The following is a 26,046-nucleotide window of genomic DNA, read 5'->3' as shown; positions in this document are numbered from 1 at the left end:
GAGTAGTTATTTCTTCAAAACTGCAAAATTCTAATGGGTTATCCTATTTTCTCTGCTTTTTAAAACTGTTTGTTTGCTTTTTTTATTATTGTTTAACTCAGATTGTTGGCGAGACTGCTCGTGTATTTAAGTCTTCTGTCACAGTTGACCCAGCGAGAGTAGGCTTGACTGAAGAAATTGATACACTTTTACATTATGGAATACTCAAGTTGGTAGTTCCTCACCCACTACCACCCAAAGCAAATAAAGGTGAGTATGCATGCATACACAACCCTCAGAATTAGGAAAACTAAAGTGGGAAATAAATTGCCGACCTTAAACTGTTGCAGGTCGGCATCAGATTACAATTGGCAAACATAAAACCATTTTCATAAAGGTTTCACCATAAAAGATGAAAACAAGGTCAGCATTAATTGCTTTTTGAAAAAATTGGTTTTTGCTTAGTTAAGGTTAGGTACAATAGTATATCGAAAGCATTTAATAATTAAATAAATAATGTGTTTTTAGATAATAAAGTTAAGCACTTAATGAAGTACTAGGTATAATTATTCCCAAATGAAAATTCTAAGAAAAAAAAGACTAAAACAGGATATATTTTTTAGAAAAAGCTATAAGTTTGTATAATTTTTTGAAAACACATGAATATATATACATACATGCATATATATATATATATATATATATATATATATATATATATATATATATATATATATATATATATATATATATATATATATGTATATATATATATATATATATCGAAGCTCGCGATATACTTACCGATACTATACACCAAGGTTACAGTGCTGATATTATCTACACCGATTTTGCTAAGGCATTTACAATAAACTGCTACTTTGAATCGAAATGTGGCTAAAAGATCGTAAGCAACGTGCTGTCCTAGGAGAACACGTTTCTGAGTGGAAGAACGTCACAAGTAGAGTTCCTGAAGGTTCTGTCTTAGAGCCACAAATTTTCATTTTGTTTATGAACGATCTTCCTGTTAGTATTGTTAACAAGATATTACTATACGCTGATGACAGCAAAATTATTGAGATCATAAAGTCAGCATCGGATATCGCAACGCTTCAGGCAGACATTGATAACGCGGTTACATGGTCAAATACTTGGCTCATGCACTTTAGCATAGACAAATGTAACGTGATGCATGCAGGTCGTCTTAAGAAATGCATATCGCATGAATAATCCATGGAAACTACCGATGGCATGCGCCACACAATTGAAACTACAGCTATTGAAAGTGATCTTGGAATTCTCATCTCAAACAACCTGAAAATCAGAGCGCAAATTGAAAAAACAGCATCCACAGCCAATCGTATGATAGGAAGGCTCAAAAAGGCTTTCCGCAGTAGAAACTTAACTTTGTGGCGCACACTCTATATAACGTATATCCGGTCACATCTAGAATTCGCCATTCAACCCTGGTTCGTGTATCTAGAAACAGATATTAAGTTACTTAAGGATGTTCAAGACCGTGTCACTAAGTTAATATCATCTATCAGACACTTTGATAAAACAAAGCGTCTGCAGATACTCAAACTTACCACCCTCAAAGAACGTCGTTTACGTGGTAATATAATCCAACAGTTCAAGATTTTCAACAACATTGATGAAGTTCATTTTTTGGTCCCACAGCACCAACTAATTGGGCGTGAGGTGTACAACCTGCGCAGCCATGACAAGTAGCTCAACCATCAATTTGTAAGAGGATGTGAGGAGAGATCAAACTTTTTCACAAACAGAATTGGAGGTCCATTGGAACTCTCTTACACAGCACACTGTAAACGCTCCAACTTTGAATACATTTAAAAATCGTATTTCGATGTGATAAATGTTAAATCAGCATAGAGACTCCTGGAAAATTCTCTTCATCAAATTAATTATTTAACATTTAAATATATCCATATATATATTTTTTATTATTGTTACGGCATTATTGTGGTTAACATGTATTAATTTGGTTACTGACATTTCGAACAACAAGTTTTATTTTAACGATGAGAGTTGTTTAAATGTATAAATACTTTTTCAATATTCTTATTTTATATCATCCTAATTTTGAAATGTTTCATTTTTTCCATAGAAAAAATCCTCTTGTAATATTGTTTTACAGTTCACGGAAAATTGAAACAAGAAAATAGAATCTTATTTTAAGTATCCTTGAAACAAGAAAATTCTTATTTAAAGAACATAAATTCTTGAAACAAGAAAAAAATTCTTATTTTGAGCAAAAATATTCTTGAAAAAAAATTCTTACATTTAGGAATAAAAATTTTTAAAACAAGAAAAAAAAAATCTTGTTTTAAGAATTTTTATTCTTAACAAAAATTATTATTTTAGGAATAAATATTCTTGAAACAAGAAAAAATATTCTTACGTGGGGCGGACTTTTTTTTCTTGTTTTAAGACTTTTTTTGCTTAAAACAAAAATTGTGGATTTTGGCTGTGCAGTAGTTTATAGAGAAAATAATTTTACACATTAAAACATGACTGGAAGCTCAAAGACACTAAAAATTTAAAACAATTCAACAATAATCAAAGGAATATAAGCAATATGAAGTGAAAATTAAGTCAGCTAGCTTAATGGAAAACGTTCAGTCAGAGTTAAAGTAATGAAGAAATTTATTTATGATGGTAATGAACCATGCCAAAACTTAAACAAAAAATCTTTTTGTTTAAGTTTAAAACATTGATACATTAAAAACAAGGCAACCGCAGACACTGCCCCTGACCAGATCACTATCAGAAGAAAAGAAGAAGGATGCAGATAAACTACTGCAGTCTGTTTTTGGGGGCTGGCAAAAGCTAGATGGCACTCGTGTCAAATGATACAAAGAAGTTCTTTTCAATACTCCCACACATGATAAGAAAAGATTTGATAATTAAAATATATTTAGGCTCTCTTTAGAACAAGGAGTCTTTTCTGAAAACCTAAAGTTGCAAAGGTAATGCCTATAATAAAATCAGGAGATGAGACTATTGTCTCAAATTTCCGACCTATCTCCATATTATCATGCTTTTGAAAATTATTAGAACACATTATGTATAAAAGATTGCATGACTTTTTAGATGAAAACAATATTCTTTACAATAAGCAATTTGGATCTAAAAACAGGCACTCTACTTATCAGGCAATTGTACATTAGGGATATGACTTTTTTGCAACCTACTAGGCCTGTATCGTAATTCAATGAACTTTTATGTAAAAAGAACGAATAGATGTTTCATTTTGACATATTTTGAAAAAAGGTCACCCCAAAACCAAAAAATCGAATTTTCAATAGGTACACTTTTGTACAGTAAATGAATATTAAAGGCTGAAGATGTTGTAAGAGTCATACTCCTGTTGTTATTTTATTTATTTATGCAACATGTACTGTGATATAACAAAAAACATTATGTGATATATAATTATACAAGTATTACAAAATTAACAGTATCAAAGCGTCTAGTACAACAATATACATAACTGTCTGTGTCTATAGGCCTACTGTGTTTAGTACATGGGTCACATGATGCTCACGTCTCATAAAGAGTCTAGCGCTTATTACTTAGAATGAATCGAAGTTGCAGTTTGTCTTTCTTTCTGCAGGAAGCATACAGGTTTTGCATCACCTTGATTGCACGTTCAGCTATCTGATTACTTCGTGGTATGTCGATGACGGATGGCTCTTTCTTCCAGTGATTTTTGAATGACTGCAATGCCTTTTTGTAAGGCTTCAATACATCAGATAAATTCTTGAAGTCATTGTCATTGTACTTTTGACTACTAAACCAATGTTCTGCCCACTCATATGAAATGAACCTGCAAACCTTCTCCAAATTCTTTCTCGCTTCAGGCATAAGAATGAACGCCAGAATGGCGAGAATGGCTCTTGAGTTCCATCTGGCATTGCTCATATTAGGAATGTTCTGAAAGTGAATCAGAGGGAAGTTTCTTTGTTCTTCATAGAACTTCATGAATATGGACTTGTAAATTGCTGATTGACTTGGAGTTGGAATATCAATACCTTGTTGTGATAATACATTGCATATTTTAGCAGCTTTCTTTGTGGAAACTCCACTTGATGTAACCATACTTACAGCAAATTTACTTTTGTAGTGCTTTCTAGTTTTTTTCTGAGTGTCCTCATTATCGTCTTTATCACCGTCGTCGTCTTCATCATCTTCACTCTTACTTTTGCAGTTTTCAGATTCAGTACCACTGTCTGTGGTAGACAGGACTTGTGATGTGGAAGGTATTGCTGTTCCAGACTGGACTTTCCTTCTCTTGGAAGGGTGAATGGTTTCTTTACTTGCCACTTGTCCTGTTGAGTACCCCACCTGTCCTTTACTTTCTTTTTGTAGGTGGTATAGACGTTTATCTTCCGAGGATAACCACTGGCCATTCACTTTCGTGATGTCAAATAATGCATTGAGAACATCATATTTTCCACGCTTGACACATTCATCATAGACCTTCAGCACCTTCATAAGCTTTGCTCTTATCACTTGATCAGACACACGTGGAAAATTCAGTTTATTGTCCCACAATTTTGTAATTTCCTTAGAAATTTGGTCTATTCGTTCTTTTCTTCCTTTAACATATGCTCCGAGAAACTGGTATCTTCCTACGATCTGCAATTGAAGTGGTATTCTGGATTTTTCATCGAGTGAATGTTCTTCTACAGCCACGCTTCCTCTTCTTCTGTGTGACTCTTGAAATCTCACCAAATTTTTAGTCCAAGTCTTCTTGTTCTTTGTTACTGTGGTATGACTTTTCTTGTGAGACATCATATAATATTGTTACGACTTTACGGATAGCTGAGCGTAAATATCCGTTTAATAAAGTCGTTTAATTAATAAAATACTTTAACTGTATAGTAATCCAATTATAGTTCGATAATCCAGTCAATGTTGATAACAGTTCGATAATCCAGTCCGTATCCTAACGATAATGCTACAACTACTTATACTTCGTACACTTACAGCGTCTTTAGTTCGCTACAGTAGTTCCTTATTAGCTCAGTTACACGCAGAGTACTTCATAGAACTATTCACATTATCAACACTGAGCTCTGACAGCAGCTCGCTTATATAATTATTTAGAGCTTCCAGAATGTTCTACTAAGTTCTATAATCTTCTACAGTCTGTTACAGTCGTCTATATCACCGTGGTAACACAATGACGTCATCACATAACAATTCCAAGTATTTGCCGGCACACGGCCGTTTCGTTGCCATGGTAACGTGTGGCGTTATATTTATAAATTCATAACAAAATAATGAAATAAATAGAATTAAGCTGAGAATTAAGCTTAAGATTAAAACATCGGTCAAAAATGAATGTATAAAAATGGTAAATCAAATTTTTATTTTGGGGGTGACCTTTTTTTGTTGCAGAAAGCTATTTGGGCCTTTTTTCATGATTTTAGGTAAAAGTTCATCGATTTATGATACAGGAAACATTTTATTTGAAAAAAAATTGAAAAGTCATATCCCTATTGTACATCTTTTTTATGACGTCTTTAAATTATTTGATGAAAATAAATATACACAAGGTGCATTCATTGATCTTAATAAGGCTTTAGAAAACTAAGATATTAAACATCTAAATATTGTGTGGTTTAAAAGCTATTTGGCGAGGTTAGAATTATTTTGTTCTCCATAAATAAAAAAAATTGAGTTGGATCAATTTTTTTCTATTTATAGATAAAATATTAATTTTTTATAAATTAATCAGTAAAAAAAAAAAAATTTCTTACTATACCTGACATTGTATTTTGCTCTCTTTAATCCTGTTTATGATTTAAAATTTTAATGAGCTATCTCCGTTTTATCCAATCAAAAGTTATTTACGTCAAAATGGTAGCTGTGAAAGTTTTTATTACAGTAAAACATGTTATTATTCACTTACACACATACACACACACACACACACACACACACACACACACACACACACACACACACACACACAACACACACACACACAACACTTATATATTTTAAGAAAGTGATCTGACTGTTTTTGGTTATCATGATGATAGCATCAGCTCGTCGTCTGCTCCTACGTTGAGGAAAAATTAGGAAACGAAAATAAGCACCTAAAACTCAGGCACAGAATGTGAGAAATCAGCTAAGATAATTTGATCGCGGACGTGTATTTCAGGCACCCCCTTCCCTTTAGTTAGTCCGTAAAAAACATTCACTTTTTACGCATAGCATTTATTGAAAGTCATATTCTAACCCTGAACCCCAAAATAAAGTTTATTTTATTAAAAACTATACCCAAACTAAACCCTATACCAAACCTATACCAAACCCGGAGCCTAATCAAAAGTTTCAGGGTTAGGGTTTGTTTAGGGTTTGGTTTTCAACATTACCCGTTTCGTATAAGTTTTTTTTCCAGACTTACTAAGGAGGGGAGGGGGGTTCCTTAAAAAGAAAGACTGTTAAATTCTTGTAAATTTAAGTGCACACAAAATATCAGTGATGAAAAATGAACATGTGTATTAGTTGATTTTTGGTCTATGGACAACATGCAAAAACTGAACTGAACGACTTTAGAAGAAACTTCATGTAATCATCAAAAAAATAGTCATTTTCCTATTGCCTTACGTCAGTTTTTGATATGGTACCCAAAAATTAGAGTAATTTAACAAAAGTTTTGAACCAGTGAATTCGAGTATACAAGAGGTTGACAATATCCATAGTCAAATTGATGGAGCAGTCGCTCCTATTGAAGTATTTAATTCCCTAGGTTTAATCAGAGCAATTCCTGCTGTTCAAAAAAAAACATTTTTCAGCTATTGAAGGCTATTTTAATTTTAAGCTTGTTCCCTATATCCAGATAAAGCATCTAGTATTCAAATCGTGTATACTACAAAAAGTTTTCATTTTCTGATGTTTGTTCAAAAGCATGAATTAAACCTCTAACAATCTACGACCTTTGTCATGGCAGTTGTATTAATAGCTTCTGTCTTGAATCAGCGTGTTCAAATTTCAAATGATAAAGCCAATGTCCTTCAAAGTATGTTCAAGTATATACTTGTTGTAAATATTGCATTTTATAAGAAAATTTTTAAATAATTTATTTTACTGTCAAAATATTAATGTTATGTTGTTAAATGGGCTTCTCGCTAATATGTTATGTTTTTAATGGGTTAACCAGAGGTGCTGGTTAACTAATTATTCTTTAAGATATCTTTTAATTGTAAATGTAATTTATATGTTTTGCTATTAGAATTTATAAGTAAAGTTTTATTTCGTTGTGAAGATCTTGGTACATACTTAAGATAATATATTACTTATCTTTTCTGTTGAATTTAATTTTAGACAAAATAGCGTGCTTATGTAGTTTGTTCGCTCGTGTAAAATAAAATTTTTTTTCGAATAAAACAGATATGTACATTATAGTTCTTTAATTGCCAAAATATACATTTATCTTGCCACAATATATATAAAAAATACTAGTTTCTATTATGTTTTTTTAAACAGAAAATGGTTATAAAACAAATAGTATTGTATTTTATAAAAAATTTGTGTATTACATTGTTCTCCAAATCAGGGTGTAAAGATTCAGGCACCTGCACTTTTATTATTTTAAAACAATTTCTTCGAAACTCTGCTAGCCTATATAGGAAACTAATACAAACCGGTTTTGTTTGCGTTTTTTATGTTATTTGGTCTGCGGTTCCAATTAAAACTTTGAATATGATTTTCTCAGTTAAGAAAAACATGAAGATAGAACAAAATATTTATAACCTCGCGATTTGTCAAAAAGGAAGCAATACATTTCTTACAATGATAGTAAAACGACCAATATGAACAAAACATCGGGATCAATATTGGGACCATTCTTATTTCTCATTTATAGTAATGATTTAAGAAAAGTTATAATACAATTTTATTTGCAGATGATACAAATCTATTTTATGCACATAATGATATAAATATTCAATTAACAAAGAGCTATTAAATCTTACTCAATGGTTTAATACAAATAAGTTATCACTATATGTAATCAAAATAAAGCATCCTTTTTTTCCATCGTTTGTATGATCAAGATAAAATTCCTTTAAACCTCCAAAACTTCGTGTTGCCGATCAAGACATAATAATCACATTGAAATTTGTCGGCGTACTTCTTGACGAAAATGTGATGAGATCACATACATTGTCTTAAAAACAAAATCTCAAAGAACACTGGCCTACTTTGTAGAGCAAAACCTTTTTTAAATCCAATTTGTTAAAAACTGTGTTATTTCTCGCTTATTTCATTGTTATCTTAACTGAGCAAACAATGCTCGAATAAAATAAGCTATATAATTAACAAAAGCATGCAATCAGAATATCTTCCATTGTGGGCCGTTTTACACATTCCCAAGCATTATTTGTTAAGCTAAATATCTATCATCTTCTTATACTTAAAAATGTTAAAAAAATATATTAAAAAAAAAAATGAATTATGGCTATGTTTTGGATTTTTTTTAGAAAAACGTCTTGTTTTGACACATTTTAAAAGTTATTCCTCAACAAATGCACGTGCACCATTGATAGAAAGTTTTTTTGCGCCATTTTTTTTTGGTGATCTAATTTTGTGTTTACACTATATTGATTGCACTGGGTAAACTATACTGCTATAGGTTATGCGGTTTTTTGCGTTTAATTCGATGGGATTCAAAATGCAAAATAACAATATAAATTTATCTTAAAAGTTGCTGCAAGCATGATATTGAAGTGATATAACAAAATAGTCCAAAGTTTTCTTGATTAGAACTTTAAAGTATTCCTTACTTAATCAGTAATCAAATGAAAGGGTTGTAGAATAGTTCAAGCGCAATTTAAAAATCATTAGTAACAACCACAAACCTTAAAAATAATGCTTTACTTAGTGATTTTTAATTAATAAATTAAGAAAACGTCATAACAGTTGAGTGTTCCAATTAAGGCAACTCTCCCCTACTTTAGATAACGAGTTTTTTAACTTTAAGTTTACATGCGGTAGAAGTGAAGTGGTAGAGCGCTCGCCTAATAAGACAAGTTCAAAGTTCGATCGCCATGCTCAAACTGTTTCTCCGCGCATTGGATTTGTTCGTTAAGGTTCGTGTTTCAAAGTTATTGAGTTGAAAGAGGGTTGTAACCACCATGAGTAGCCTCCACGATTGAAGTCAACCTCCATGAGTACCCTCAATCGCTCCGAGGGGGCGGTCACATCTTTGTAAACTTGGATAAATTTAGTAAAAAAAAGTTGCATACAATGTTCAAACTTATTTTTTCATTTAGTTTAATCAGGCTTGAAATAACTAGAAAATAATAGGCTTGAAATAACTTAAAAATAATAGGCTTGAATTAACTTGAAAATAATATTTCAGTCAATATTACATATTATTTATATTTGTGCCTGAACATACCTTGACATCTAGCTATCAGTGTACATCAAAGACTTTGTACACCGTATGTGCTGTGTTTTGCCTCTTATATTCTTTAAAACAATGTGTGTTTTTAGCAATGTATGCCATAAACACTAGGGGTGTTCATTTTTCAACAACTTTTTTTTTTTGATATCTATGCAAGTTAAAAAGTTGGGTAATTTCAAGTGATTTCAGGATATAATTTTAAATTTTTGAAAAAATAATTTTTTCATCTCGCGCAAGTAGACGACATTTTTTATAAATATTAAAATTTTTACAGATTGCTAAATATCTGGAGACCTGAGTGTAATATACACATGCATATGACATATTTTATGTTTGACTATGTATAGATGATGTGTAGAAAAAAATCAAGCACCTAGCTCTATTGCTTTGTATTGCGCTAAACTATTTTTTAAAGTTACGCGAGAAAACAGAAATCAATAACTAAAATCAGGTCAATCAATCACTAAAACCATACAGATTTTGGCACAACATGATACAACAGTCATAGCAACCTAAAATTTTGTGTGCAAGCTCCTTAAGGATATAAATGTCAGATTTAAAATATGCATCTGTGTATCTTAGGGCAAGGCCTCCCCCCCTTCCCCAATAGGGGCAGTGTCCACACTTGACTTCAGTACTAATAGGGCTATCAAATCAATTCAAGTCAATGTTAGTCCTATGCATAATTAAAATGTATATTATTTTGTTACAATCACAATCTTTCATTTTGGGAGGGGGTGGGGATTACACATCCTCTAAATACCTCTCCCCCTCCCCCATAACTACCCAATAATTTATGTATTGTAGGATACTAATTTTTTCATATTTTAGCCAAGTTAAACAGGATCGAGTTGAGGATTCACTCTTTCTGGCAATATTCTAAATAATTTATCCATAAATGAAGTTTACACAATACTCTTTAAATATTGGAAGTTATGTACTTGACTTTCCAATATTAACACGTCTTATCTAACCAATCAGTTTCGATTTGTTAAATTTCTTTTTTATATCTCAATTATTTCATGCATTTATCATAATTTATAAATCGAATTTGGTCAATAAATTAAAATTTTTATATTATTTTTAGAAATGAAAACCTGAACCAAAGGGAAAATTCCTTAGGAAAATGAAAAACCAGGGATGACGTTATCAAGCACTTCCTCTACGTGAAGGAGAAGAACGGTCCAACTTCTGAGACAAAGCGATTTATTACCTGTTCTTCAAGTAACAGCTTCTGGTAACTTTTTAAAAAGAACCTAACTCAAATATAGTATATTTTTTCAACTTTTTTTTCATAGTAAGCAAATATTGCAGATAGTTCCCTTAAATGTTATTCATTCAAAAATTATAAAGGCAATTTTATTTTATTTTTGGTATGCAACTTAGAAAAGGTTTATGTTATTTATTTATATGTATTTATATTTTTTTAAATTTATATATATAAGAAGATTTATTTATATATTTAAGAAAAGGTTTTTTTTGCTTAGTGTGTAGTGTACCTCTGTGGATTCTTCTTGCATTAAGGAATGTATTCTAGGCTCACTATTGTTTCCATAGCTAAGACCAGGTTTTCCCATGATTGGACTTGTTACCTTTCAAAGAAATATATCAAAATATATTGACAGATATTTAAACCTTAAGAAGAGCCAATTTTTTTATAGGGCATGTTTAATCACGTGTGCAGTTTATGAGATCAGTGAGATGTTATTTATCAATATTTTTAAAAATAGTATTTATTTATTTATTACAAACTATTGTTTTCTGAAAATGTTTAAATATTTTAAAAATTAAGATTTAATTTCCTTGGTAAGTTTTAAAATAATTTTTTATGATTATCAAAGCAGACAAGGGAGGGCTTCCATCTGACAAGTATGAGAATATATTTTTTCCGAAGGATCAGATGAGAGAAAGGAAAACGACTCTAGCACCTATTGACAAGCGAAGAAAAAAGATCAAATTGATGAGAATGGAGCACGCAAAGAAATCAGTTACTGTTATTGGATCTACAGAAGATGAGACTATTCCTAGTACCTCAGAAGTTGCAAAACATTCAGCGTTAGTATTCTTTTCAGAATCAAGTTCTGAGTCCGACACAGAGAATGAATTCACACCTGTTTCGAAAAACAAACGACAGGATCAGACTATTACTGTTGCTAAAGAAGTTGTTGAGGAAACCATGAGAACTGCTCTGGCTTTGGATATATCAGCTCATAAAATGACTGCAATACTAATTGAGTTGGTTACAGAAGCAGAAGGAGATCCTAATGAATCCACTTTCCTATACCTCCGCTTTCCCATACCTTAGTTTTTTGAATGAAAATAATACCATTAACCGAGATGCAGACAATACAAAGATTCTCATACAAAATGAGATTAAACATAATAATAAAAAGGTTCAGTTACACTTTGATGGAAAGCTCATCAAGATTAATATATGTGTTACCAAAACAATAAGCAAATTCAACTGATATTTTGTGATAACCTACCTTACAATATTTCCAGGATTTGATAAAAGCTCACGATGATAAGGTAGTTGACAGAATCTGCATTATTTTAAGAGCAGTGAGAACTGATCATCTACTTGGTGCTCCAGGAATTTCTTTTGAAACAGGACTAAATCAGTTATTGCTATTAAGTTACAGTTATAAACAGTTATTGCTAAGTCAATTCTGACAGAGTTTGATGTTGCCAACTCTAATGAGACTGTCTCCAATGACATGAAGGAGTTGGCAAGAAAGCTAATGGAGTGCCCTAAACCCAAGGCCTATGACTTTGATAGAAGGAATAATTCTGGATTTATTAAAAAAAAGGAGAAGTTTGTCCCGTTTAGTGAGCCACCTACTCTTGCTGATTATGTAAGTTCTAAGTCTTGGCTAGTTTTTGATATCCTGGAACATAATGACGGCAAGTCAAATGGCTCATATTTCCTTTTGCAGCGCGGAAAGTTAACCCCTGACTCCTTGGCTTTTCAAGCTTTTGTCAAAAATTTGGCTGTAGTAAATGATGTTGCAGAGAAAGCTGTAAGGGCAGTTGAACTGACCAGAAAAAGAAGCTCTAGAAAAAGCTTTTTGTGAAAAGTAAAGTTGATAAGTCCCTTTCGAGAACTAAAGCTGCTTACAAGGAGGCTGGTAAGCAACCGACTCTATCAGAAAAAGCTTAGTCTCATATATGAGGAAAAGGCTTTGAGGAAACAGAAGTTTTCCTTTCCAGTAACAGTGAACTTGACAGCAGTATTGATATTGTTGGAGAGAATGATGTTCTGAAGACTCTGTGGGCAGAAAATGAGGCCCTAAACAATGCTGAAGCCTAGTAAGTTTTTTTCATTGAATATATATATATATATTTAAAAGTTTCATATTTATGCAAAAAGTACGTGGAAGGACAAAAGAAAAATCCCTCCCCTTTCTAGATAAACAAGAATGGGAAAGTCTACAGCTCTCTCCCCCCCCCCCCTTCATCACCTAAAAATTTGTAAATTTTCCTAAACATTTAAAATTTCATTCCTTAATTCCAAAAAGTACACTATTGAGAATTATTACTGAGAGGAGGGGCCTGGCACCCCTTCGGAGCAGAGGGCGGGTCTCAGCCACAAGATGCAGAAATGTGTTTTTAAATAGGACATCTACATACTTAAGGAGCTTGCACGCAAAATTTTAGGTTGCTATGACTGTTGTATTATCTTGCGCCATAATATATATAGTTTTAGTGATTGACTATGTTTTCTCGCGTAACTCTTAAAAAAAAGTTTGGCGCAATATGAAGCAATAGAGCTAGGAGCTTGATTTTTTATACACATTATCTATACACGGTCAAATATAAAATGTCATATACATGTGTATATTAAACTCAGGTCTCCAGATATTTGGAAATCTGTAAAATTTCAAAATTTGTAAAAAATGTCTTCTTGGGTGAGATAAAATTTTTTTTTTTTTCAAAAATAAAAATTATATCCTAAAATCACTTTAAATTTATCAACTTTTTAGCTTCCATACATATTAAAAAGAAAAAATTGTTGAAAAATTAACACCCCTAATAAACACGCTGCACATTTTAAAATAATTTAGCCGGAGGGCTTGCCATCACAGCATAGTTCAAAACGTGCGTGCTTTAATTGGTTTAAAGTTACGTAACTTTTGGCTAAACAATCTTAAATTAATAAACTTACAGAAGTTAATAACGGTTCGTAAGGAAACAATTCGAGGGCTTGGAGCCAGAACGGCGCACAGTGGAGTACTTGTATGACAAAACCGCTCAAAAATATTTTATGGATTTTTTTGACTTTATTAGTTTAAAACACAGAATTTTATTAAAATTAAATGTTTAATTAAAAAAATAAAATTTTTTAAAGAGTAATTTATTATTAATAAAAAGACATATTCGCTTATCAAAGCTTCATGCTGAGATCATCGAATTGACTGCTTCTTTGGAAAAAGGCAACGTTTTTTTGTGCCGTTTTGATCTAGAACTACTTATGTATGGGTCTGAACTCAATAGCAGCCTATTTAATACGTCTGTATTGCAGTCGATACGAGAAAACGTTCGACTAAAATTTTTTCTGAACTGCCGAAAGTGTTTGTTTCGGGCTTCAGCTGCCTCCTCGGATAACTGGCCGATAGGGAGGATTGCATGAGTTATTACTTCGGCACCATGCATTAAAACTTTATGCATGGTTGGAGACATAGGATACCAACCATACAGATTGATATACAGTTTCATGAGCAAAAGCGTCGAATTTAAAAGCATCAATTTTATATCCACTTGAAATGACTTCAAGAATAACGTGTGAACCTTTTATCAAATCCAAGTTAACACCAGTTATTTGTGAAAATGATTCCGGGTTTGAAAAAAATTTTCTTGACGTATTGCCGTCATTCGTATTTACAAACCCTGCTTTTGGTATATCTACTTGAAGCCCTAATTCTTCTTTGAAAGATGTTTGTATTTTCTTCTTTGCTTCTTTGACAATCTTTTTTTCCTCGTCTGATCGAGCTTGCCTCTTTTGTAAAGGTATTTTATAAGCTAAATGAAGAAGCGATTCAAAAAAGCGGATTTTGCGTGAAGAATCGAGAGTCCAAATGAGATGGTTACTGTATCGATTGGCTCTTTTTTCATCAATTTATTAAAATCTTTCGATGTTTGTCCACAAATGCAGCACCTCATAGTTGATGTAGTATCAGTTGCAGCGTTGCACACTTTACCATCTACCATTGTAAAAAGCAAGGTACGCTTTATTTTTCCAATTTCATTGGGCAACCTTGTTTCCCTGAGATTGCTTATTTGGTTTTTTACGTGCTCTATCAGGTCCATTGTTATGTCTTTAGATTCACTAATGAAACGTATTCGAATGGGCCTGCAGAACCTTAGAGACGAGGTTACTGGATTTTGCTATATGATTTTTTCCTGTTGGCCGTCAATTTTAACAATCATTCTCAGAGGTACTAAAGAACTTTGAAAAATATTTGCATCACTGTCGGTGTTGTTTTGAAATTTTTGCTTAAATTTTGCTTGTTGCGATACATCACAGCTCTATTTTGATATTAAAACCATATTTTTCTGTTCTTCAATTGAACACTTTTCTACAACCTCTGAGGCATATTTATATAAGCGTAATGTGGTGTGGTCAAGTAATGCTTGTAGTTGAATTTCAGCTTTTGTTTCGGTTACTTGTATCGATTCCTTATTAGGGTAACATTCTTTTTTGGCTTGTTGTATTATTGAGTAGCAGGGGTAAACATTTTTGTTTTTACTTTAAATAAGTTCCCACTGTTTTCTGGTAAAATCGCCTTCTACAAACAGTGCCAGTGCCTCTTGAGGTGTTAATTTATTGACAGTTACTTTTTTAAAAGCAGAGTTTAATGCTTTTCGGTATTTCTTTGCTCTGGTAGGCGTGACAGTAATATCTTTAATAAATTTTGAAACATCGGTATTTCCTGAAGTGTGCTGGCTCATTCTGGCTGCATACGTCAACTCATCAACAGATACCTGTTTGCGCAAATCCATTGTTTTTAGACGCTTGCTGCAATCACTTAGTTCTATAAATGATTTTGATGGTCGTCCAGGTTTCTGTCGAATGTTTATTGACCAATAAGGTAGCTCGATGTTTGATTTGAGCCATTGTTTATTGTTTTTTATGAAACTTTCTTGTTTATAACTTGCAGCTATCCATCTTTTCTTGAAATCGCTCTTAAGGAATTTTAAAATTTTTGGTATGGTACTTTTTTGATCTATTGGATATTTCATAACTGTTATAAGGTGTTCTTCCAACAACGATAACTTTTCATCAAATTTTTTACCTTTACAATTTTTCATTATTTCATGTAACTCTCTTTTAGTGAACAACTTTTTGACTACTGTCGAATCTACATGATAAATAATAAAATAAGTAATACATAGTGGTGTGTCCTTAATGAACGACAAATAAAATATATTTTTTTGTTTGAGATTTTATAGTTTAATAAATTAGATACAATTTAAGATTTACGTAGTTTGGTTAAGTTTGTACAAAAATATTTAAAAATTAGACAACAAGAATTTATTTTATAGCTATTTCAAGACTTTTTACGAGATTGCGTATATTACGAAATAATTTACACACTATTTTTTAAGCGTTAAAATAAAAAGTGGCGGACGTTGGCGGATAACTTTACAAAAGTATCTGATTGTTTACAGCCTATAGTTATTGCTCGTAAAAAAATTATAACTCGACAAGACCATACTTGTTAACAAAAACATTATCTTATAACTTTATATAAAAATTAAAACTCAAATAGCCCATCATAAAAACGTTTTATATTATGCACAATAACAACAGAAATTTAATGTAATTTTTTAAAATATAGGTCATACTTTCCTCTGCCATAATTAGCCGTTTATTTTTTCAATACTGAACAATATTATAATACAAGCTGCAATAGCAAATGTCATAAATTTTTGAATTTTTTTTTCCCACGAAATTTCAAATAACAACACCACGTTCTGAACAAAAATACGACAAAAGGAAAAATCGAGAATTTTCTGTTACATAATCTAATGAAGCAATTATCTAGCTTGAAAATAAAAAAGTTAATAAGATTTTTATGCGAACTTGATTTCTTGACTTTTTAAGCGATTTTGTCACACAAATACTCCACTGTGCGGCGTATGTACACTTTTCAACATTCAAGAAAAAACGATTTGAAATCTACAATCATGCATCAAAGATTTAATTCGTTACGGAATTTTATGTTTATAATATAATGTCAAAAAAACCTGAAATTCCGTGACGAATTAGATTTTTTATGATTTTGAAGATTTCAAATCGCTTTTTCTCAAAATGTTGAAAAGTGTACATACGCCGTTCTGGCTCTAAGCCCTCGATTTATATGCTGATTTAAAATTTAAAAAAATCCCGGAGCATCAACAATTTTTACAACGGGCAAGATTCCGGACTCCGGGTAAAATAGGGACTTTGACTTCAAATCCCTAGTAACGGTTTATTTCACATTTATCGTGTAGGTATATGGGGCTTAGTGATAACACGAGTTATGTCTTTTTCTTGCCATTGGTATTTGCATTTATATTATGCTTTACGACTTGAATGAATTTATAAAAATAGATAATTTGATTGTCTGGATGAAGAACTATATAAGAATTAAAGTTGTACTAATTGTAAAACTAAAATAAAGAATTTTTTTCAATATTTCTCTTTTAGTTTAAACATAACCACAGCAAATATTTTAAGACTTAAAAGCATCCTAAGACATACGAACAAGATATTAAATTCAAAGTTGTATCGTGTTTTCAATTCAAAACATGTCAGGTCCATCTAATTCCTGCATATGCTTTGTCCATTTTTCAATCGATAATGTAAAAAATGCAAGCTCAGTTTATATTAGAGAGGATAATAGTTTTATTCAGTAGAACCAGTTTTATTTCTTTACTTTTATAATATTCATCAAGACTTTTTAAAAATTTGTTATAATCATAAATATTTAATTTTCTCAGTTATATATAAATGTCACATTTCAAGTTTTGATTAGTAGCTCCTCATATATTTATCATAAATTTTTTAGAGAAGTATAGGGCGCTAACGCCATGTTGCACTTCGAGTTTCTTTGCAATTACTTTTTATTTTAGCAAAGTGTGAAGTAGTGACCGAAAACTTTTGGTATCTTTTTTGGGGGAAAATTTTCATTTTTGTCGAAAGCAACGTGTACGCTTTACCTTAATACCGGTTTTAACTACAGTGTAATATGCTGTTAGACTGTTTTTACGGTTTAATATGCTGCCAAATGTAAATTTATTGTATTTTCTGATAAGATTAACTTAAACTACATGAGTTTTTTTTATTACTTAATTATATTTTTTTTATATAATTTTTATTTTTGCTTCATCGGCTGAATCATTTAGGGATTAGCAAAGCCTAGTGACTGACCTATATAGGTAAAACATGCAGGGAGTGTATATACATTAACTGGCATACATATATGTATAGTATTTATAACAAATAAGAAACACAAATAAAATGAAAAATGTAACATTAAAAAAATTAAAAAAAGGAAATCATCCAGCATATTGTCGCTAAGAGATCATAGGTCTTCAGCTACTACCCGTGCCTAATTTGAAGAACCTAAACACAAAAATATTTACTTTCACTTTATTGGTTTAGACATTGAAACAGGACTTCCTTAACGTTTAAGATTTTAACGTAGAGGAAGCTTAAAACTTTCTTATGGCTTTTTATAAAATGTGTTCTTTAGGGTTCTAAAGGGTTTATACACCTAAACTTAGTTTCTTTTAGGGCGAGGAATTCCTTTGGGTGTAGAAACAAGGTTTACAGTTTTGTAGAACTCGTTTTTTTTCTTCTAACTTAATCTAATTAAATTCAATTCTTACTAAGAAAAGTAAAAAGAAAACTATATATTTTTATTAAAAGTTAAAATAAATATTTACAGACGCTGTGATATTTGATTAAAAGAAGTAGGCTTTTAACTTTTAAAGTCATGATTTTAACACGTAGTTAAGAAAAAATAAGTGAAGTAGCATTAGTAATAATTCTAATAATAGTTTTAATAGTGTAAGTAGAAACAGGTAGGGTAAGAAAGTAGCAAGAATAATATAAAAAGTGTTTTGACTGGATTTTATAATATTCTTTTATCAGAACTTGATATGATACTTAGTTAAAAATAATATATATATAATATATATATATATATATATATATATATATATATATATATATATATATATATATATATATATATATATATATATATATATATATATATATATATATATATATATATATATATGAAGAGCTTAAGTTTGCTTCAAAGGAACCTAATAATAGTTCAAAGATAAATGAAAAATAGAAATTCCAAAAAGGCAATAATTTGTAACTCAAAATTGCAAAATTTGGCATTAATTCAAATCCTTAAAATCATATCCGCAAATGCTCTGTGAGTGTGAACTTAACTAACTTTACTTTAAGTCCTTAACGCTCAGATTAGCTTAAGTTTTATTTTAAATAAATTCACTCCCAACAGGAAGTTGGGAGTTAACAGAAAACAAAGAAAAGATTTAAAAAGCGAGAAAGTGCTTTGAAGCTTAAAGTACTGTAAATTACACGATTCAGGAAAAAAATAATAACGGAAGAGCATTAAACAAAGCACTACGTGATAAAATGAAGCTTTTTGAATTTTTTATATTTTATTCAACAGTTAATATCGTCTTTTTTTTCAACAAAAACTGCAAAATTTAGTTTTTTAAAATTTACAGGCAAATTTACCGGTAAATTATGGGAATAAAAGTAATGAAAATTGTTCAAGGAAAAAATCTAGATGAACAGTTGTCCTTATGATTTTATCTTAATATCAAAATAAGAATATTTTCAAAATTTTATTGTTTTTACAATATCTTGTGAAAATCTTTAAAACTTTAAAAAATACTAAGGAATAATGACAAATAAGGTTAAACTTTAAAGTTTTACACAATTTTTAAAAGTAATATACAAAACTGATACAAATATAGCATCAACATAACCTCAGTGCTCACGCTCAATGTCTGATCAACTTTTTGTTACATTGTTAAAAGAGTTTTTTAAACAACCTATTACACTTTTTTACATTTTTTAAACAATCTATCACACGCTTTTACCTTTTTAAATCATAAAAAAAACAACCGTTTGTCCTAAATTAGGTATTTCTACAATATTTTTAGTAAATTTGTCCAAATAACATATCAACAATGTTTTGTAAAAAAACTTATTTTTGATACATCAAAGAATATTTAATTCAAGTTTCTAAATTGGTATATAATTTGCAAAACGTTTCTTTATTTAAGAGGCTTTGCGTGCTCTACTTCAAGGTATTGCTGTAATATGCTTTTACAATCTGCAAAACATCAGGCAGATAAACAAATTAATAGTTTTTAATGTTTTAAATATTCTATAAAATACATATTTTTCTATTTATATTATATCTTATATTATTCTAAATTATTTCCCTAATTTTTTACTTAAATCCTTTTACTTTTAAATTGCAAATAATTTAACAAAAATTACATTTAACAAAAATTTACATTGAAGTCAATATGTAAATTTAAAATATAAATAATAGAATTACTTGCTGATAATGTCAGGTGCTATCAATTTGCAGTCTAGACTACCAGTGAAATATGTATATTATGAACATTTAAAATAAAATAGTTTAAAAAAAAAACATTGTCAAATAAATATCACCTGATAATACTAACGAAGATCATGAATTTGTTGCTCTAACACTGCAATATCAGATAAAAGGAGATCAGTCTCATTTTTGTGAATTACAAGTTCCTATCAACAAAAAATAAAAAAATAAAACCAAAAAAAAAATTGATTAAAATAAAACAAATCTGCAACATGCTCAACAGCAAGAAAAAGTAATAATAGTAGGATAGCCTGTTGGAACCCCAATTGATATGTTGAATCATTATGCATTGTACTGATAAGTAGTAAACGATTATAAAAGTATGCAACATAGAAGACTCAGTAAGTCAGAATAGAAGTGTTCATCAACATAACAGCATAATGATAATGTTTAGCAGAAAACAACTAAGTAAATAAATTAACTCACATAAAGGCTGCAAACAATGCCTAATTAAGTTGCAAATTAATAGAAAACAAGAAAAAAAGTTAAAAAGTAAGAAAGTAGCTGACAGAAGACTTAAAAAACTGAAATAAATAAGAATCAGGAAAACATGAAAATAGAAGAAAAATTTAAAGCTCCAATGTATAAGAAATATAACATATGTTGATCACAAACCAACAGTTACACTAGGCGGATGCTTAGTGAACTTTGTGGAATGATGATAACGCAAGATTTTTGTTGATGGAACAAGTGCTCATTTGAGTAGTGACCATGGTAGTATTTGTAGAAACAAGAAAGAAATGCAACCTTACGACAATAGAACAACAATTCTAGTGTCCAAGCTAGAGTAGGTGTAATAACACTTAAAATGTGCTTTTGGACCTTGTCTAAATGAGAGAGCCTCATTAGAAGAACCAGCTCAAGTATGACAACAATATTCCGTACAATGAAGATAAGAGATTTATAGAGGTACATAATTAGGAGTGAAAAAATGGCCAGTTTAATAGAAGGGCAACCTTAACAGATACCAAGTTTGCATAACTTGATTTCCATGAGAGATTAGTAATGAACCATAACTTGTGAAGATTTAAAGTAGAGGACTTTGTAAGATTGTCGTCATTCACCAATATAAGATATATAAACATATAACATACATTACAAGTCAGCTCTTAGCACTCCCACATTTATTCATGTTTAGCTGTCTGTTCAAAGCATTTAAAAAGTTACTACTTCTAAATATTACAATATAATATAAAATTAATATTTTTCTCTCCTTTTTTTAAACATCTTCACTTCCAACAAGCTTCCAACCACTAATTAGAGTTGGAAGTTACTGGAAGAGAAAAGATGAAGATTGTAGAGCATGACAACGATTGACAGACGACTTAAAGGATTGCAAATTATATGAATCAGTTAAGCAAGATGAACGAAGCAAATTCCAAAGGACTGATGTTCGAGGAAAAAAACTAGAAGAATAAGAGTTTTTGGAGCACTTAGGAACAGTCACAGAAAAAGGATGAGACTTAATTGAATGACGAGTAACAGGAGAATGAATTTTAGTAGATGGCACAAGAAACGCTAGCTCTTTAGAGCAATACCCATTATAGTATTTGTAGAAAAGAAAAACACAAGCAACATTACGACGATGTGATAATGGTTGGAGGTTGGCTGCAAGAGCAGGTCCAACTATGTTTACAATGCGTTTTTGCACCTTGTCTAAAAGAAAAAGGGCATCATTAGATCTGCCCCAGATATGGCAACAGTATTCCATACAAGGCCGGATTTGAGATTTATACAGATAGAGAATAGAATCCAGAGTAAGAAAGTGTCGAGCTCATTAAAGAGATGTAACCTTAGCAGATGCTAATTTTGCACCAGATTTGATATATGGTTTCCAAGAAAGATCGGTAGTAAGATTTAGTCCTAGAAGATGAAGGGTAGATGACTCATTGAGTAGATTACCGTTCATAAATATAGGAAGATCTAAATTATTGCGATAACGATTGGCTTAAAAAAATTGGGTTTTATTTAAATTAAAATTCACCAGCCACTGTGAGCCCCATGCTGTAGCAGAAGTGAGATCCTTTTCAAGCTCAAATGCCCCCTCCAAGCAATTAGAGTGTTGCCATTAATAAAGCAATCAGAGAGTGTTGGCATCGATAAAGCAATCAAAGAGTGTTGGCTTTGATAGGCAATATTGTAATAACTAATATTATAATATAATCTAACTAATTAATAATATAATAAATATTGAACATTTTAAAAATTTTTCAGTGTTTAAAATATGCAAATGAGAAACTTTTTCCAAACATAATATTATAACTTTAGAAAAAATTATAAAGAAAAAACTCCATAACTTTTCCCAAATACACCATATAGAGAAAACTTATGAAAAAGACCAACATATGTGAAGAGCAATAGACCTTGACTCACAGCATTAATCAAATGCACAATAAAACCTTTATGTTTATATGGTTAACAAATCAGCATTGGAAAAAAGGATCAAAAAAAGTATTGATTTTCAGAGAGAAAATCGTTGGGCTCACGACAAGATATTAGAAGTTTGTAAATTGAGGACTGAAAAACCAAATAATAGTGAGTAGACTGGTGATTAGGTTTTCAGAGCAATTTTCAGAGTTTTTAAAAGTAGAAACAACTTTTTTTTACAGCAGACATGTAAATAAGATTTATTTAAGCCATTCTTAAATATTTACGGAAAGAAAATTTTGGAGCACTGTGATAGGAAAGTTGTGCAAGGTGCACTGCAAGGTGTAGAAAAATATTCAAATTACAAAAAACTTTGACAACAGAAGCCTAGCTACCAAAGCTTTTCAAAAACTTTTCTACCAGCCAACCATTGAATCAGTATCATTGAGTAGAGTTTTAGAGTTGCACCTTCTTTAGGAAATAAAAAAAAGAGTTACATAACCAAACCAAGGACACAACAAAATTAAACAGACACAAACAAAACCCCATGAGTCAAGTCAAAAAAATTCAGTGTTCATCATCTTAGGCAGGGAACAATATAAGACAATTTAAGACCTATTAGATGAAAAAGAACTACAAGTTGAGAAAATAATTTATCTTTGCTTACCTATAAAATTTTAGGCTAGGAGGTTTTTTAAAAAAACAGTAGTCAGGATGAACTTTATATTTGCCCAAAATAATTTTATACATTCATACAAAATAATAAATATATTCATACAATGAGATATTATCTATAAACTTGAATAAACCAAGAGCCTTATAGCTGGCAAGTATTTTATATCAAAGTTAACTTTTCCCAGCTTTTGCCAAAAAAAAGTTACAAAGCAGCAGAACATGTAAAAAGTGAACTACATGTTTCATTGATCACAGCCAGGTCAACATATATTGCTATAAATAGAGACGTGATATATAGTATCTAAGATATATTGTATATATATCATATATAGCAGGTTTGTCAACAAAAAATTTAACTATGTTTTAATAACTATTTTTATATTAAATTTGTTACTATATGACATTACTCTTACTTGAATAAAAAAACTTTTAAATTTCACAATACTCAAAGTAGGAGTTACTTAATTTACTCCATCTAATCAAAACCAATCCACATTCTTTGCACATGAATTAATATTAATTAAGTGTGAATTTAGGTAAATACTACAACAAAAATTCGAATTGAAAGATTTTTTACTCGTAATGGAGATCTTAAGATAATATAAATATAGTGTACAAGTTCAAAAAAAAAGTAAGACTATCTCACGCGGGCTGAAATCAAAGCTGATAAAAAAGTAAGACCATCTTAGGAGGGCTGAAATCAAGAATAAAGATAATAATTGATAATAGGAATTTTACCTGTAACTTAAAACTAGTATAAAAAGCTATATTAAACATTAAGTAGATACTAAAAAAAAAAAAATATTTAAATAAATAATATAAATTACAATTTCTTGGTGTCCTAATACTTTGGAATCCTAATCCCTTGTTGTGGTGGGTTGTTGTGCTGTGTTGAATTATAATATTTTATGAAAAATTAAACAATATTATCCAAACCATGAAACAATTTTTAAAGCATACTTTTTTTATCAAGACATTTTCTCTTGCCATGCGCATCTCATCAGGTAACATAGATGAGGATACTAACTAGACAAAAAAAACAATGCTCAACCTTGAAAAAACAATGCATTAACCGTGAAAATTTAAAGAAAAACTCGAAAAATAAAAACAATTTTAAATAAAAAGAAAAATGAAGTATGTGGAAAGTAAATATGAAAAACTGTGGTTATTTTTAATATCCTGAAGAGAACTAATAGAAAAAAATAGAACGCAGACTGTAGAATGAAAAATTCAGTCATTTAAAATAAAAATAAGAAAAAATTGTATGAAAAATATAAAAAATGTAATAAAAGTAAAAAGAAAAAACTTTAAAATGTCGATTTGATTCTCGAAACAGATTATGTATAAAATTATTTTATCTTTTGTTTAGTTGCGTATGTTTTCTTTTTTAGTTTGAGATTTTTTTAAAAATATTTTTTAGACTTATAAAACTTTTATGGCTTCACTCTTATTCTAAAAAAAAAAAATTTAACTTACTTATCCAGTTTATACTTAACTTACTTATTCAGCTTATGCATAACTTATATGAGTAAAACATCATGTAATTGGTTAGTAAAAAAAGTTTCCTGATTATGTCTGAATTATTTAACGTTTATTTATTTTTTTAAACTTATCAAGTTATTTTCCCTTTAAAAGTTAATTGCTATAAAAACTTTATGATACACACATTTTTATTAAAGGAGTGATTAGGAGTGGAGTATTTTGTGCTCATAAGCAATTTAGCTGTTTTTCTTAACACAATTGCTTGTCTAACAAGAGTCATGTATAAACTAAATGTTGTAAACCTGATTTGAACATTAAGTTCTTTTCATTTATATTGGAAAAAAAAAAAGAAGATAGTTCAGAGACAGTTGAACAGTAACTTTATTATCATTAATGCTTACTATGTCAAACATCATTTTTTTGCTGAATAAACAACAAAACAAATTAATTATTGATAATGAAGATATTCCAAATATTAGTGATAAAATTGAATTTTAGAAAATCAAATAAACTTAAAAAAATAGAGATGATGGTATATATAAAACCAGTGATAAAATTGAATTTAAGAAAATTAAATTAACTTTGAAAAAAACATAGATGATAAAAAAAAATATATATATATATATATATATATATATATATATATATATATATATATATATATATATATATATATATATATATATACACATATATAACACCTATAACTAAAAAGTAACAAAAGAAAAAATCTCACTTGACAAAAACCTGTTTTAACGCGATCAATATTCAATTTTCTTTGTGACATTATTAACGAATGACTCTTCTCATGACTATCTTGAAATGATTTGTATTCTTTTTGACTGCCATTTTGAATTACTTGAATCTGATTATTTAAATTTTCAATCTTTTGTTTGTTTTCATCAAACTCAATATGCTGAAAAATAAAATGCAATAAGAATAGTAAAACTATGAATTTATATAAAATTAATATTTTGTATTGTGTATCCATTTTTGTGCAATTCACTTCATAAAGATCTTAGTTAATTGAATTATAATAACAAAATAATATAACCCTTATTTGTTTAAAAAAAAAATATAAAATTTTAATAAAACTTCATGGTTGTTTGCAACTTTTAGCTTGGTTTAAATCACATCAGCTTAGAGCAAATATGATGAGAAATTCTTCATGTCTGAGAAATTCTTCAAGTCTTCAATATACTCTTCAGTGCTTTGTTTGCTATACTTGCTATATTAGAATTATTTAGTAATGTAGTAAGTATTGTAATAACTAAATAATATAGTTATTTAAATGCACACTATTGCTACAAGTTATTTGAATACACACTATTGCTAGAAAAACAACAACTATTATAGACAAGATCAAACCTCCCCATGTATGAGGCAGCCAAAGATCAAACCTTACCCATTATGTTGCAGCCAATGATTAAATCT

The 26,046-nt window shown here is 30.0% G+C and overlaps 1 protein-coding gene across 3 annotated transcripts in view; it reads right to left on the bottom strand.

Annotated features, from left to right (window-relative positions):
* Nucleotides 1-17,928: 17,928 nt before the first annotated feature.
* LOC105847758 (uncharacterized) overlaps nt 17,929-26,046 on the bottom strand; it is a 44,742-nt gene continuing 36,624 nt past the window's right edge. For 2 of the 3 annotated variants that reach the window (XM_065819874.1, XM_065819876.1), the window contains exons 8-11: nt 25,349-25,528; nt 24,091-24,156; nt 20,142-20,234; nt 17,929-18,032 (exon numbers count right to left, since the gene is read on the bottom strand). In XM_065819874.1, the coding sequence (XP_065675946.1) occupies nt 20,151-20,234; nt 24,091-24,156; nt 25,349-25,528 (330 nt within the window). In that variant the 3' untranslated portion in view covers nt 17,929-18,032; nt 20,142-20,150. The remainder of the gene's footprint in view (nt 18,033-20,141; nt 20,235-24,090; nt 24,157-25,348; nt 25,529-26,046) is intronic. The other variant, XM_065819875.1, reaches the window with a different exon arrangement.

This window comes from Hydra vulgaris, chromosome 15 (genome assembly GCF_038396675.1).
Source record: "Hydra vulgaris chromosome 15, alternate assembly HydraT2T_AEP".
Classification (NCBI taxonomy): Eukaryota; Metazoa; Cnidaria; class Hydrozoa; order Anthoathecata; family Hydridae; genus Hydra; species Hydra vulgaris.
Note: the sequence above shows the minus strand (reverse complement) of the source record. Positions and strands in the feature narration are given on the sequence as shown.